At 49.7% G+C, this 14,854-nt stretch overlaps 1 protein-coding gene and 1 long non-coding RNA gene across 2 annotated transcripts in view; both read left to right on the top strand.

Moving 5' to 3' along the window:
• Grb2 (growth factor receptor bound protein 2) overlaps positions 1-13,114 on the top strand; it is a 68,721-nt gene extending 55,607 nt beyond the window's left edge. Inside the window, 4 exon segments of the mRNA NM_030846.2 lie at positions 966-1,063; positions 5,381-5,503; positions 10,583-10,751; positions 11,190-13,114. Coding sequence (NP_110473.2) covers positions 966-1,063; positions 5,381-5,503; positions 10,583-10,751; positions 11,190-11,375 — 576 coding nt within the window. The 3' untranslated portion in view covers positions 11,376-13,114.
• On the top strand, positions 1,179-2,852 carry LOC148003181 (uncharacterized). Its single transcript, XR_015632272.1, has 2 exons — positions 1,179-2,418; positions 2,499-2,852. It is a non-coding gene; the product is annotated as an uncharacterized LOC148003181 (long non-coding RNA).
• Positions 13,115-14,854: the final 1,740 nt, after the last annotated feature.

The raw sequence follows: 14,854 nt of genomic DNA, 5'->3' as shown, positions 1-14,854 counted from the left end.
CTGTGTAGCCCTGGATGGCCTCAGACTCACAGAAATCCTCCTGCCTCTGCTTCTGCCTCTGCCTCCTGCCTCTGCCTCTGCCTCCTGCCTCCTGCCTCCTGCTTCCTGCCTCCTGCCTCCTGCCTCCTGCCTCCTGCCTCCTGCCTCTGCCTCTGCCTCTGCCTCTGCCGTGCTGGGGTTAAAGGTGAGCGCCACCACCACCCACCTCCATTTTCTTTCTCAATACCAACTTTAAACCAAGCATGGTAGTACACACCTGTAATCCTAGAATTTGGGGGGTAAGGAGTGGCCATTCTAACCATCCTGGTCTACAAATCGGACCTCAAGATCCGATGGGATGGAGGTCTTGAGTCTGCTTTGAGCTTTCACTTGAGTTCTAGCTGGTCTGCCCCTAGGAGTGCCTGACCTGAATGCAGGGCTGTAGTGTTTGCTTGCCTGCTCGTTAGCACAGTATCCTGTACAACGGCCCTGGTGCGTCTCTGGGCAGCAGCAATTGGAACTGCTTGGTGGGAGAGGAATCTTGCCCTTGGCTTAGGCCCCCTCTGCTCTCTTGACACTAGCTTCTCTGTCTGCAAGAGAAGCCTTCTTAAGAAACTGATCCTAGGGGTTGGGGATTTAGCTCAGTGGTAGAGCACTTGCCTAGCAAGCGCAAGGCCCTGGGTTCAGTCCCCAGCTCCGAAAAAAAGAAAAAAAGAAAAAAAAAAAAAAAAAGAAAGAAACTGATCCTTCTGCCTTCCCATTGAGGGTTTAATTCTAGGTGTTGAGAAAAAAGCCTGACCTTTCATTTCTAGAGTTTCTTTCTCTGTAACTTTCATAGTTTAACATAGAATGCGCCCAGGCTGCTGAAGGTAAAAGAGTTCTGACACTCAATGAGCCTTCCACAAACCGGGATGACTGGGTTGTCTCTGACAGTACTTATAAAAGGGGAAATTAGTGATTTTCTTTCTTGTCTTATTATTTTCCAGGTTTTGAATGAAGAGTGTGATCAGAACTGGTATAAGGCAGAACTCAATGGGAAAGATGGCTTCATCCCCAAGAATTACATAGAAATGAAACCACATCCGTAAGTCAGACTCTATGGTTCCCCTAAGCAAGGGGTTTGCCTGCTTGTCTCCAGCACTGTTTTGATTTGGTTTTGGGGGGATGATGTAGAAGGCTCTTCACTATATAGGCCTTGTTCCCCTAAGCTGTAGGCCAGCCTGTAGACCAGGCTGGCCTCACAGAGACCCACCTGCCTCTGCCTCCCTACTGTTCCAGCATGCCCAGATTGGTTTGGTTTTGTGAGATAGGCTTAAAAGTCTTAATAAAGACATCAAAATCAAAATAATAATATTGAAGAAATCAAAATCAATTTAAATGGCAAATATATGTTAGATTACTGGACCTCTGTCCTTGGTTCAGAATGCCCCTTGCCTGTGATCTCTGCAGCCTAAGATTGGGAGCCAGCGTACAGCCAGTCCAGGTTACTCAGAGGCAGACTCGAATGGGGATAAGTCCGAAGAAGCTTTGAGACTCCAAGCATGAAGTCCTCACAGCTTCCTGTGGTGGGATAAGCCCACTTGGCACTCCTACAGCCATTTAGCCTTGGGTTTTTTGTCTTTTAGGTATTTTTTGCTTTAGGGAGTTTTGTGGGCTTTTCACAGACAAAACAGTAATACGCTGGTGGAGAAGCACAAAGCAGTGAGGATGACCCCTAGATCAGACCTAGACTCAGCCTGTGCATCTCACCAAGAGTCCCTACGCGTCTGTCTCCTTCATCCATGCTCAAAAAGCTTCTGTGCCGCATGGTATCACAGACCGTGTGGGTCCCAGCTCCTAGGAGGCAGAGGCAGGGGATCCCTGGGAGTCGGGACCAGCCTGGTCTGTAGCATTGAGATTAGCCAGGGCTGCATGGTGAGACCCTGTCTTAAAGAAAAGAAAGAAAGGATGGAGGGAAGCAAGGAGGGAGAATATAAAAGTGTACGTGGGAAAACACAGGCTGGAGAGGTGGCTTAGTGGTTAGGAGCATTGTCTGCTCTTCCATAGAATTTGGGTTTGAGTCCTAGCACCAACATCATGGCTCACAGCCATCTGTAATTTAAGTTCTAGAGGACCCAAGTCCTCTTCTGGCCACCAAAGTCACAGACATACATGCAGGCATAACACTCATGTATATACTTTTTATTTTTTAAATAAGAAAGAAAAGCAGAAGGTCAGGAGACAGTTTGTAAAGGAGGAAGTTTTCTTTCTTTCCTGTCTCTCCCTTTGTTTATTTCTTACTTGGTCAAGGCCTTACTATATGGCTCTGACTAGAACTTTTGTTGACCACTCTGGCCTTAAACTCAAAGATCTGCCTGCCTCTGCCTCTGCCTCTGCCTTCCAAGTGTGTGTATTATTAAAGGTCCATGCCAACACACATGTCCTGCCTTCTTTTAAAAAGTAAATTGTGGGGGTTGGGGATTTAGCTCAGTGGTAGAGCGCTTGCCTAGCAAGCGCAAGGCCCTGGGTTCAGTCCCCAGCTCCCAAAAAAAGAAAAAAAAAAAAAAAAGTAAATTGTGGCCAAGCAGTGGTGACACACCTTTAATCCCAGTGCTGGGGGTGGGGGTGAGGCACAGACAGCCGAGGATACACAAACAAACCCTATCTTAAAAACAACAAAACAGGGGTTGGGGATTTAGCTCAGCGGTAGAGCGCTTGCCTAGCGAGCGCAAGGCCCTGGGTTCGGTCCCCAGCTCCGAAAAAAAGAAGAAAAAAAAAAAGGGGGGGGCTGGGGATTTAGCTCAGTGGTAGAGCGCTTACCTAGGAAGCGCAAGGCCCTGGGTTCGGTCCCCAGCTCCGAAAAAAAGAACCAAAAAAAAAAAAACAAAAAACAACAACAACAAAACAAAACAAACAGTAACGTGTGTGTGTTGTCTGTCTGTGTGTGTCTGTGTGCCTGTGTGTATTCTGTGTACATGAGCCCACAGTTGTATGTACCTGTGTGTGTTCGTGTACATGAGCCCACAGTTGTGTGTGTGTGTGTATATCTGTGTGTGTTCTGTGTGCATGAGTCCACAGACATTAAAAAGCGTTCCTCTGGGGGTTGGGGATTTAGCTCAGTGATAGAGCGCTTGCCTAGGAAGTGCAAGGCCCTGGGTTCAGTCCCCAGCTGGGGGGGGGGGGGGGGAAGAACCAAAAAAAAAAAAAAGTGTTCCTCTGGAAATGGAGTTATAGGTGATTGTGAGCCACCATTGTGGGCAATGGGAACTGAACCTAGGTCCTGTAAAAGAGCATTGAGTGTTCTTACACACTTTGCCACCTCTTTACCCCGCTTCTTTCCTTACACCCCACCCCCCTTCATCCTGGGAATTGAATAGTGAGTGAGCGTTCATCACTGGACTGTACCACAATCCCCGAATATTGAATGGTCCATTAGGCCGAGCTCACACAAAGCCCTGGGTTCTACCTGAGCACCATAAGAAAACATAGTTTTGGGGTTGTGGATTTAGCTCAGTGGTAGGGCGCGTGCAAGGCCCTGGGTTCAGTCCCCAGCTCTGAAAAAAAAAAAAAAGAAAAAAAAAAGAAAACATAGTTTTTAAAAATAAATTAAAACTGTAAATGGGTGTGGTTTCATGGTAGAATGCTTGTCTCAGATTCATGAGGCCCTAGATTTCCCAGCACTTGATTAGAAAAGAAAGACAGGTGTAGTGGTGAGTGCTTCTATCTCTTGGCATTCCACAAATGCTGGGCCAGCCTGGGGCTGACAGGCCTGACAGCTGAAGTACAATTCTAGAACCCAGGGTAGAGAGAGAGCTGGATCTCAAGAGCTGTCCTCTGACATCCACAAGTGCTTCATGTCATGTGAGTCCCTGTGTGTGCATGTGCATACAATAATGAGTTTTTAAAAATTAAGGGGCAGCCTCAAATTGAACAGTTGGGCTGTGGGACATTAAAAAATGGGGTACATTTAGTCAGAGAGCCACAGTTTCCTGACTGCTGCTCAGGCTCTGCCGTTTCCCTTTTACATAGAGAGTTTTGGGGTGAGGATTTATGTACCTGTGATCCCATCACTTGAGGTTGAGGCAGAAGTACTGTTGTTTGGGGCTAGCCTGGGCAATTGGAAAGGCCTGGGGGTGTTAGCTTAGTGCTAGAGCACGGAAGCAGCTTGAGTGAGGCCCCAGGGTCGGACCCTTCCTGGCTCTCAGCAAGTAAGCAGGCAGGAAGCTCGGCATGGTCAGCTGGGTTATTTGAGGCTGGCTGAAGGGCAGTCGGTGGGCTCCATTCCCACTTTGAGCTCTACAGAAGGAAGTTGAACACTCAGGAGCCTTTCTCCAGGTCACACTGCTGTGAAGGCCACCTCTTCTGATTGTTTCTGCACTTCCCACTCTGGATCTGCCACACGGTCTAATAATGCACACGGTGCTTAGTGTGGTGCCTCCAGGCAACGAGGCCAGCCCTCCCCCACCTCCTTTGTTTGGAGAGGAAGAGGACAGTTATACACTGACCGTCAGCCACCTAGCGATGCACTTGGGTCCAATGAAACCAGCCACAGTGGCTGTGCTGTAGTGCGCGTCGTGCGTGCCCGGCAGATGACACACAGGTTTCATAGTAAGTGACCTGCAGTTTAGCACCCAGCACCACATAAAACCAGGCATGGTGGGACACAGCTGTGCATGATAGCCATAATGAAATAATGATTTGTCACTGATAGGCAGACGGTCTGGTACTGTTGGGGTTATCATGTGCATATGAAAGGATTTCAGATCCATGAGGTAAGGTAGGACAGTCTCACTGTGTAGCTCTGGCTGTCCTGAAACTATGTAGACGAGGCTGACTTTGAACCACAGAGCCTTTGTCTGCCTCCTGGGTGCTGGGAATAAAGGGACACCACAACCACAACCTAGAGTCTACTTCCTCACAGTCCAGCTTCCCTCTGTGCTGTCGCAGACTCCACACCTCCAAGTCAGATGTCAGCCAGCCAGCCCTGCACTCCTGTTATGATGAAATGGCTTCCAAGGGCCTGTCTTCCCCTCTGCCCTTATCCTGGGTATCTGGGCTTCCCTAGGTACCTCCTGATGAGTGAGGGAGAGGCAGGGCAGCTTTGGCCTTGGGCACTGGCTTTCAGACTGCATGTTAGGAGTGGTCTCCTTGTAGCCTGAAGAGTGGCCCTTGTTGCTGCCTTGAATCATGATCTGTAGAGTGGAGTGGGTGAAGCTGTTTGAAAGCTCTGTCACTCAGGAAGGCCCTGAGCCAAATAGTAGCCCCAGAGCCTTAGGCAAGAGGCCAGCAGGTAATGCTCTGCCCTGCTCTGCCCTCCCTCCTTCTCTCCGACAGAAGTGTCCCCATGTACATGCCAGGTTGTGCATCCCACCCAGTTCTCTGTGGGGAGGCAGATGTTGACTGGCTTGCCTTCCTTCCTTAGGTGGTTTTTTGGCAAAATCCCCAGAGCAAAGGCAGAAGAAATGCTTAGCAAACAGCGGCATGACGGGGCCTTCCTGATCCGAGAGAGCGAGAGCGCTCCTGGGGATTTCTCCCTGTCAGTCAAGTAAGTATTTCCTGCTGGAGCTGCCAGAGAAGCTGCAGCCATTGACTGGATTGTAAGGCTGCTGGGAAGATGTTAACCTGTCTTTTCCTGTGGACATCCTAGTGTTTGCTCTAACCTAGTTGTAGCAGATCCGAGCTTTAGGTTTGCAGTGTCATGAACCTATGGGAACTGACAGCACCCAGGGCCAGTTTAATCTGCACCACTTCTCATCCCGCCTGCCTTCACTGCTCACCTGGACCCGACACTTGGTTTCCATGAGCCTAGTGGGTGTCCTCTCAAAAATCCAAACAGGAGTTGGCCTCTAAGCTAGCACGTGAGAAGCAAAGACAGCTGGATCTCTGTGACTTCCAAGCCAGCCAGAGTTAGACATCTGACCGATCCTCCCCTTCTAGTTACTGTGTCACTGCAGAAGCCTACCCCAAAACTCTTCAGTCACAGACTCTTCTCTGCACCCCAGGCTGTCCAGGAACTTGCTGGGTAGCAGAAACTCGTCAAATGGATGGCAGTTCGCCTGTCTCAGTCTCCTGAGTACTGGGCTTACAGGCATGGCCAGCTGTTCCCTCCTCCTCATTATTAATCTGTAACGAGGTGAGGGAGCCCAGTGTCTTTGACTCCGAGCCAGGGAAGAGGAGGACAGACTGTCAGGAGTCTGCTTGCTTTCTCTGCTGTCTTGTGGGGTCTGAGGTTTAAACCCCACCTTGTCGGGTCTGAGCAGAAGGCCTCACTGAGTCACCCCACTAGTCCTGGCTTTTTTTGTCTTTTAAATACACCAACCAGGGTCTCAATGTAGAGCTCACTGTAGTACATTGAAGGCCCTGGCTTCTATCACTAGCACCACGATTAATGAGTGAAGGAGTGCACTCCTTCAGACCAGCCTTGAACTCCGAGTCCTGTGCCTTCACTTCCCTGTCATGGAAAGGAATGACAGGCCTTAAGCTCTGGGCACCAGAACCAAGCTGTGTTCTGTGTCTGAATGCAGAGGTGAGAGCTTTGGGTGAGCTTTGATACCTCAGAAGGTTTGCATACTTTTCTGTTTTGCTTTGTAAGACAGGATTTTTCTCTGTGTAGTCCTGGCTGTCCTGGAACTTTTATCTATAGACCAGGCTTGCCTCAACTGAGTATGATAACAGTTTCTTCTTATAACTAGGTTTGGGGTTTTTTTTTTTTACATTTTTGATTAAACACATGTAAGTAAGGGTCATACAGAGTCTTGGTTTGTAGAATTAGCATTTTTAGACTTCTCAGTAGCTTGTATGTCTTTCCTTTGCCTGAACTGCTCCAAGTAGCAGTAAAACAGCTCAGGAAGGGGAGACAATGATTAGACAGTCGGGAGTGGCCAGGCCCCTGGGCAGTGCTGGGCTGGAGACCGGCCTGTGTTCAGCACCACCACCTCTACCCGAGCACCTGCAGGAAGGCCAGCTATGCCGTCCATGAAAGACAGCCTTGCAGGGATGGAGACCCAGGGCAGAGATAGAAATGCCTGATTAGCACAGTGAGTCCTAGGTTCCATCTCTAGCACAAGCACTGCCAACAACTGAGTGTAGTCTCAGCACTTAGGAGCTTGAAGCAGGAGGATTATACATTCTGGGTCATCCTTGGCTACATAGTGAGCTCAAAATCAGCCTGAGCTAACTGAGACCCTGGCTGATGACATGGCTCAGTGGGTAAAGGCACTTGTTATCTAGCCAGGTGACCTGTGTTTTGAGTCTCAGGAGTCCCTCTGACCGTGCCTGTGCCTACCACACATGCATATCTAGAAAATGTGGTTTTTAAAGTTAAACAGAAAACATTTAAAGATGTTAGTAAGCCATCACTTTAGGAATAAAATGTCCGGGGTGGATGACTCAGTTGGTAACTACCACGCAGACAAGAGGACCTGAGTGAGGATCCACAGTGCAGAAGTTATAGAGAGAGGAGATCCCTGGAGCTGCGGCCGGCCAGCCTAGTGTAATCAGTGAGCTCCAGGTCCAGTGAGAGACATACTGCAGACATCCAGCATTGACGTTAGGTTTCCACATACATGCACATGCATTCATACCCATACCCACGCACGCACACAAGGATAGCATGAACTACCTACTGCCTTTAGTGAAGCACCTACACAGGTCCTTCGATCAGCACCAGACTTAACTAAGCTAGTACACTGGTTTCCAGGTCTGCAGAGCCTGGCGGGAAGGTCGTGGTAGGAGTGACCCTGCACTCCGGAAGCAGGTGCATCACAAAAGGCCCTTGGGCCTTTGGAGCCAGACAGGAAGGACCTTTGGATTCTGAGCCACAGTCCTTTTGAAACCACCTCCATTGCTTCTCAGTGGAGACATGAGGAAGTGGACAGCCACTTCAGGCTTGCTTTCCTCCATCAGTTACCACAGGCCAGCTGGAAATTCCAGCAATAACTCCTGGACTGTAGATAACTTTTATGATGGCATATTGTTGTGATTGTTTCAGTGAAAATAAACTTTATCAGATTATGTGTGTCTATAGGGGAAAACAGTGCATCTGGAGTTTGGTATCTGGTTTCAAACTAGCCCTGGGTGTTTGGAAGCACTGGGGCCCTACACTCCCCAGCTGAAAGCTCAGTGCTGCCATCTGCTGGTTTGTCACTAGAACTCCTGTACCTTCGTTAAGCCTTAAGACTGAGGAAGGAACTGCTGCGACACTCAGAGGCTTGGCACTGAGCAGGACGCAGGGTTCTGTCCAGATGTCGCCAGGGCAGAGCCATCCAGCACCAGTCTGTCGCATTGGACAGTCCTGTTGACTGGTGCAGAAGAGCATGCATGCTTTTCCTAGGATGGAGTCTTAGTTAGGGTTTGTATTTCTGCACAAACATGACAAGAAGCAAGTTGGGGAGGAAAGGGTTTATTCAGCTCACACTTCCACATTGCTGTTCATCACCAAAGGAAGTCAGGACTGGAACTCACGCAGGGCAGGAAACAGGAGCTGATGCAGAGGCCATGGAGGGGTGTTACTTACTGCCTTGCTTCCCCTGTCTTGCTCAGCTTGCTCTCTTATAGAACCCAGGACCACCAGCCCAGGGATGGTACCACTCATAATGGGCTGGGCCCGCCCACCCTTGATCACTAATTGAGAAAATGCCTTACAGCTGGGTCTCATGGAGGCATTTCCTCAAGGGAGGCTCCTTTCTCTGTGATAACTGCAGCTTGTGTCAAGTTGACACACACAACCAGCCAGGACAATCGACCCCTTGTCCACCTGACACCCAAACACATCATTGTTAAGCCTCAACCCTTACTTTCTTATTCATCCCCAAGATCTAAATAACTTTGAATCCCACAGTCTTTACAAATTCCTTACATATTAAAATTTCCATCCCTTTAAAATATCCAATCTCTTTAAAATTCAGTCTTCTTACAATTCAAAATTCTCTAAACTGTGGCCTTACTAAAATCCTCTTCCTTCGAGAGGGAAGCACCAGGCGCAGTCACAATCAGAAGGGAAACCAGACCCCAACCACCCAGCGTCTGGGACCCACGCTTTTCTGGGCTCCTCCAAGGGCTCGGGTCACGGCTCCAGCTCTGCCCTTTGGAGCACACACCTTGTCTCTGGGCTCCAGATGCCTGTGCTCCACTGCTGCTGCTGTGCTTGGTGCTCATCTCATGGGACTGGCATCTCCAATACGCTGGGGTCTTCTGCTGCAACAAGGCTTCACCAATAGCCTCTCACAGGCTCTCTTCGTGGTGCCAAGCCTCAACTCCTTTGCATGACCCCTTCAGTCCTGGGCCATCAACTGCACTTCAGGCTGCACCTTCACCTCAGTGATGCTGGTCTCCTCTTAATCACCGCTAGTTTCTTAGCTCAGCTGACCAGCATCAGTGGTCCCAGTACTGCAAAGGTTCACTTTAGTAGTTCTGGTATCTTGTTAATCACAGCTGCTTCTTCAGCCCCAGCTAACCAAAACCACAGAATCTTCACACTCAAAACAGCAACAGCCCTGATAAGAATCTTAACCTTCCCTCTGAAATTTCACAAGCCAGGCCTCCATCTTCTGCACTGTTCTCAACATTATCTTCCAAGCTCCTACAGAAATCCCACAGAGCTCTTAACATTCCAATGAATCGTCTAGCTCAAAGTTCCAAAGTCCTTCCGCAGTCCTTCCCAAAACATGGCCAGGTTGTCACAGGAATAGCCCACTATGCTGGTACCAATTTGCCTTAGTCAGGACTTCTATTCCTGCACAACACATCATGACCAAGAAGCAAGTTGGGGAGGAAAGGGTTTATTCAGCTTACACTTCCACATTGCTGTTCATCACCAAAGGAAGTCAGGACTGGAACTCAAGCAGGTCAGGAAGCAGGAGCTGATGCAGAGGCCATGGAGGGATGTTACTTACTGGCTTGCTTCCCCTGGCTTGCTCAGCTTGCTCTCTTATAGAACCCAAGACCACCAACCCAGGGATGGCACCACCCACAATGGACTGGGTCCTCCCCGCTTGATCACTAATTGAGAAAATGCCTTACATCTGGGTCTCACGGAGGCATTTCCTGACGGGAGGCTCCTTTCTCTGTGATAACTCCAGCGTGTGTCAAGTTGACACACAAAACAGGCACTACATGGAGTATTTGTTTCCAGATACTTAGGTCTTGTTACTGTGAGAAAGAAAAAAAAAATATGAAAACTCCTCAGTGGAAAGCAAGCCTTTGGCCTACTGTAACCCAGCAATGGGAAGGCTGATTCAGCAAATCACCATGAGTTCTAGACAAGTTAGGCAGTTTGGTGAGCTCAAAGCCGCCCAGAGCTAGTGTTTGAGCATCACACCACTCTGAACCTTTAAGGCAGATAGAGCTGTAGCTTCCTAAGTGAGCTGTTAGTAGATCCAGACATCTCAGTTAGACTAGTGGGTGGACTTCCACTCTGAGTGTTATTCCTGTAACTAGTGACCAGCAGTCAAGCGGGGTTTAGGGGAGACGTCTGGGATGATCCCCATTCTCAGGGTGCTGTGTGGCTAATGTGTCCCTAAGCTCTGAAAAGCTACGTCAGACAGCAGTTCCCTGGACACCTTCAGGGTTGGGTCATCCCTGCAAAGCCCTGTGGCTGCTTCACACCTGTTCTTGCCATCCTCAGGTTTGGAAATGATGTACAGCACTTCAAGGTGCTTCGTGACGGAGCCGGGAAGTACTTCCTGTGGGTGGTGAAGTTTAATTCTTTGAATGAGCTGGTAGATTACCACAGATCAACATCCGTGTCCAGGAACCAGCAGATATTCCTCCGGGACATAGAACAGGTGCCACAGGTAAGCAAGCAAAGGGCTTTGCTCACTTCCGGCCCAGGCATGGTCACCACAGCAACTCTATGCGTGTTCAGGCCGACCTCATGGCGCTTGGATGGTTGTGTCCCCAGGCAGGGGGATGTGAGGGATGTTGTCTGTACTCATTCCTCCTTATGTACAAACAGGAGTTCCGGTTTAGGGCTGCCTCACTTGTAGCCTAAGTGACGGGAACACATATTATTTTCAGACTTGTTAAGAGAACTCTGGCTGACACAGCCCAAAGGATTCCTCTAAGCCCACCTAGGAGGACTTAGGACTTGTCAGAGTGGAGGGAGCGGGGTGGGAGGCTGCTTTGGAAAGTGGGCAGGTGGGCGGGTTCGCACATGCTCATCTCTTGCCGGTAGTCCAGCTTACAAGGCAGCTGGCATGAGAAATGCCGCTTCCCTGCTCTCTCTCTTGCAGCAGCCAACGTACGTCCAGGCACTCTTTGACTTTGACCCCCAGGAGGATGGTGAGCTGGGCTTTCGCCGAGGAGACTTCATTCATGTCATGGATAACTCAGATCCCAATTGGTGGAAAGGGGCCTGCCATGGGCAGACCGGCATGTTTCCCCGCAATTATGTCACCCCAGTGAACCGGAACGTCTAAGAAGCAAAAGAGATTATTTAAAGAAAGTGAAAAGTTGAGACCGTTCACAAGAATTACACCCACACGCTGCCTGTCACAGCCTGTGAGGGAACGCAGAACACCTGGCTGGGTCCCACGGGCGACCCTCTCACTTAAGTTGCAACTTTTGGGGGTGGGAAGGGGTGTTTGATTTCATAATGCCAAAACTTAACCTATTGAATGAATTACAGTTTTTATTACGGAATCTCGCCGCTACTCGTGTTCCCTTCCTGTGTCCTTTTTTCTCGTTCTTTCTTTCCTGTCCAGTGCATGATGTTTAAGGCCACATATAGTCCAGCTGATGCCAATAATAAAAGAAAAGAAACCAAGTGGGCTGGTATTTTCTCTATGCAAATGTCTGTGGAGATGGATGGACTAGAGGAGCCGGATTCTTCACACACAGGGCAGCCATTGTATCGGGGCCCTTGGTTGGGATTCACTGGAGATGCCTAAGGGCATCTGCCTCCGGCCTGAAGCCTGGAGCATTCCATCAGAGTTGGAATTAGGGCAGGAGCCTGCTGCCCACCCATGGTCTCCTGAGAGCCAGACTGCAGAGCTGCCCTCCCCACTGCCTCCCTTCAGTGTCTCACTTGTTTTCATAGTGCCTTTGTCTTATTTCAAGGGTGTTCATGAGTGGTGTCTTTACCTTTTTTATTTTTTTAAATAAGTTAAAGATAGTCCAGAGCTTTTCAGTTGATTAGTCTCCTATCCTATGTACATATTTTCCTCTCAGGGCAGGAGAAAGAGGACAGAGAAAGGAGCTGGCAGAAGCAGAGAGGGTGTATTTCCCATCTTAAATGGGCCAGAGGTCTTGAAGGATCAGCTTTTACATTGTGAGCTTTGACACCTGCTTCAGCTCAGACTCACCGGCCCTCAGAGTCCCTGCCCTCCAGGTCCCAGTTGCCCTTTCTATGCCTAGAGCCACTAAGGGTCAAAACACAAGGCAGGCAGGGGGGAGCGGGTGGCATCCTTCCCTCTCATAGGCCTACAAGCAGGTGGAAGTTGAAAATTCTGGCCTTTAATTTTTCTTGCTCTTACAATTAAGTCCTCGTTCTCAGTTGCACATTTCCCCCCACCTGTCCACGAGTACGAATGGCAGGATTGCGGGGCTGGTTGCATGGTTGCATCTCTGTGCACAACAGTGGTGTTTGCAGCTGCTCTGCTGCCCCATCCCATGAAGCCTTTTGAGGTAGAAAAGACCAAGAGCAACGCAAAGCTTTTTAAATCTTGTCTCCTGTGAGCTCTCAGTCCTCCGTAGTCATGTGCCTGTCCACCGTTTCTCTCCACGCAGCCTCCTCCCCACAGCAGAGTCATGGCTACTCCCAGGCTCTCCCTTGGAGTTGGCGGCGTCCGTGGGCTGCTGGACTCTTGAGGGTGGGGTCCCCCCTGGACTCTGTTTTGTGAGATGGACTCAGCTCGGAGCACCCCTGAGGCCCCGGAGGCGTCCTGGGCGGAGCCTGTTCCCACCCCTCCTGGTTCTGCTGCCTCTTTCCCTGCTGATGATAAAAATTTATCTCTGGAGTTACACCTGGGCCATTTGATTGTTTTATTTTGGAATTGGTGTATATCATGAAGCCTTGCTGAACTAAGTTTTGTGTGTATATATTTAAAGATCAGTGTTTAAATAAAAAAACAAACCTATGTACTTACGCCTCTAACTTCTGCGAATAGCAATTTGGTAGGTAGTGATTAACTGTGAATAAACTCCAATGACTTCGTAACTGTGTATCTTCATTTCTCCCTCACGGTGTTTCCGTTTTAACTTATGGACAGGGTCTCACTATGTCGCTCTGGCTGCCTCTGCCTCCCAAATACTGGGGTTAAAGGCTTGGAGTGCGTTAACACTGGCTGGCGCATCCAGTCTGATCCTAGGGTGAGTGATGTAGGTCATTGTCTGGAAAGTGGTTTAGCCTGGAGAGCCCGGAGCTGGACTGTTCTAAGGCTCTCCCTCCTCCGAGCTGAGGAGTGGAAAGGCTAATCTCTGCGGAAGTAGCTGCATGACACAGCCATGACAACACCGTTTAGGGTGAGGCAAAGCTGGTAACCACACAGTCCCCGCTATGATGTGGTAAGGGTTAAAGCTCGAACGGAAGATTTACACTGAGCAAACCACCTCAACTGTCACAACTAGGAAGCTTCCAGGAGCTACCCCTCCCTCTCCCGGTGATGAATGCAAGAGGGAGCTATGGCTGTCTCAGCCCACTGTGCAGATGTTCCGAGCTGGGGACCGAACCCAGGGCCTTGTGCTTGCTAGGCAAGCGCTCTACCACTGAGCTAAATCCCCAACCACCACCACCCCCAACTGACTTTGAACTCCGAGTCTTTGCTCAGTTTAACCCCTTCCTGATGTGGGGGATTCATTTTTTTTCCCCAGTGCTAAGAACCCAGGGCTTTCCACTTGCTAAGCAAGCACGATCTCCCCAAACCCCCTTTCTGTCCTTCAGGTAATCATTGTGTCATAGATTTCCTGATGTGTGTATCCCTGTCCTTTCGTGAATCAGATTCCTGGTGAGGTGTCCAGGCTGTGTGTGTGTGTGTGTGCCCAGGGCCAGCTCAAACGTGTATCTTGATAAAGGCTAGACTATGTAAGACCTTGAGGATACCACTAGTCAACCTGGCCCATCATAGTGGCCCTGCTGGTCCCTCCTGGTCCCAAGACATAATGGAGCACCAGGAGCCAGTGGAGAATGCTAAGATGAACAGCTAAGTGCTTCTAGGTCACCTTACGGCCCCAGCCAGCTATATGAGTGCACTGTCGCTGTCCTCAGACACCTTACGGCCCCAGCCAGCTATATGAGTGCACTGTCGCTGTCCTCAGAGGGCATCGGATCCCATTGCAGATGGTTGTGAGCCACCAGGTGACTGCTGGGAATTGAACTCAGGACCTCTGGAAGAGCAGCTGGTGCTCCTAACCTCTGAGCCATCTCTCCAGCCCCTGGCTTTTATTCTATGTGTCTGAGTGTTTGAATATATGTCTGTGTACAATGTGAGTATGGTGCCCTAGAAGACCAGACCCCTAAAACTGGAGTTACAGAAGGTTGTAAGCTGCCATGCGGGTCCCGGGAACTGAAACTGGGTCCTCTGGAAGAGAGGGCCAGAGCTCTTAACCACTGGGCCATCTCTCTGCATCCCGACTTGTGTTTTGACAAGGTGTGATGTAGCATTGGCAGGCTGTGTCGCTGCTGTGTAGCTGAGGCTTGCCGTGGACTCCTGTCCCTATCCTCTTCCTTTCCCAAATGCTGGGGTTGTATCTGTGGACCACTACAGCACCTCATTTAAGAGCCACACCCCCGCCCCAAACAGTTTTGTTCTCTCTGTCTCCATGTAAGCTGTTGGCTTGTGTGTCCCAGGGCAGGCTTAGTTTCAGACTCACTAAGCAGCCGAGGCTGACCTGGACTCCTGAACCTTCTGTCTCCACCTCCTCCTAAGAGCCAGGACCACAGGCCTATACTATGAGGCCC

Source organism: Rattus norvegicus, chromosome 10, assembly GCF_021556685.1.
Source record: "Rattus norvegicus strain SHRSP/BbbUtx chromosome 10, alternate assembly SHRSP_T2T, whole genome shotgun sequence".
Classification (NCBI taxonomy): Eukaryota; Metazoa; Chordata; class Mammalia; order Rodentia; family Muridae; genus Rattus; species Rattus norvegicus.
Note: the sequence above shows the minus strand (reverse complement) of the source record. Positions and strands in the feature narration are given on the sequence as shown.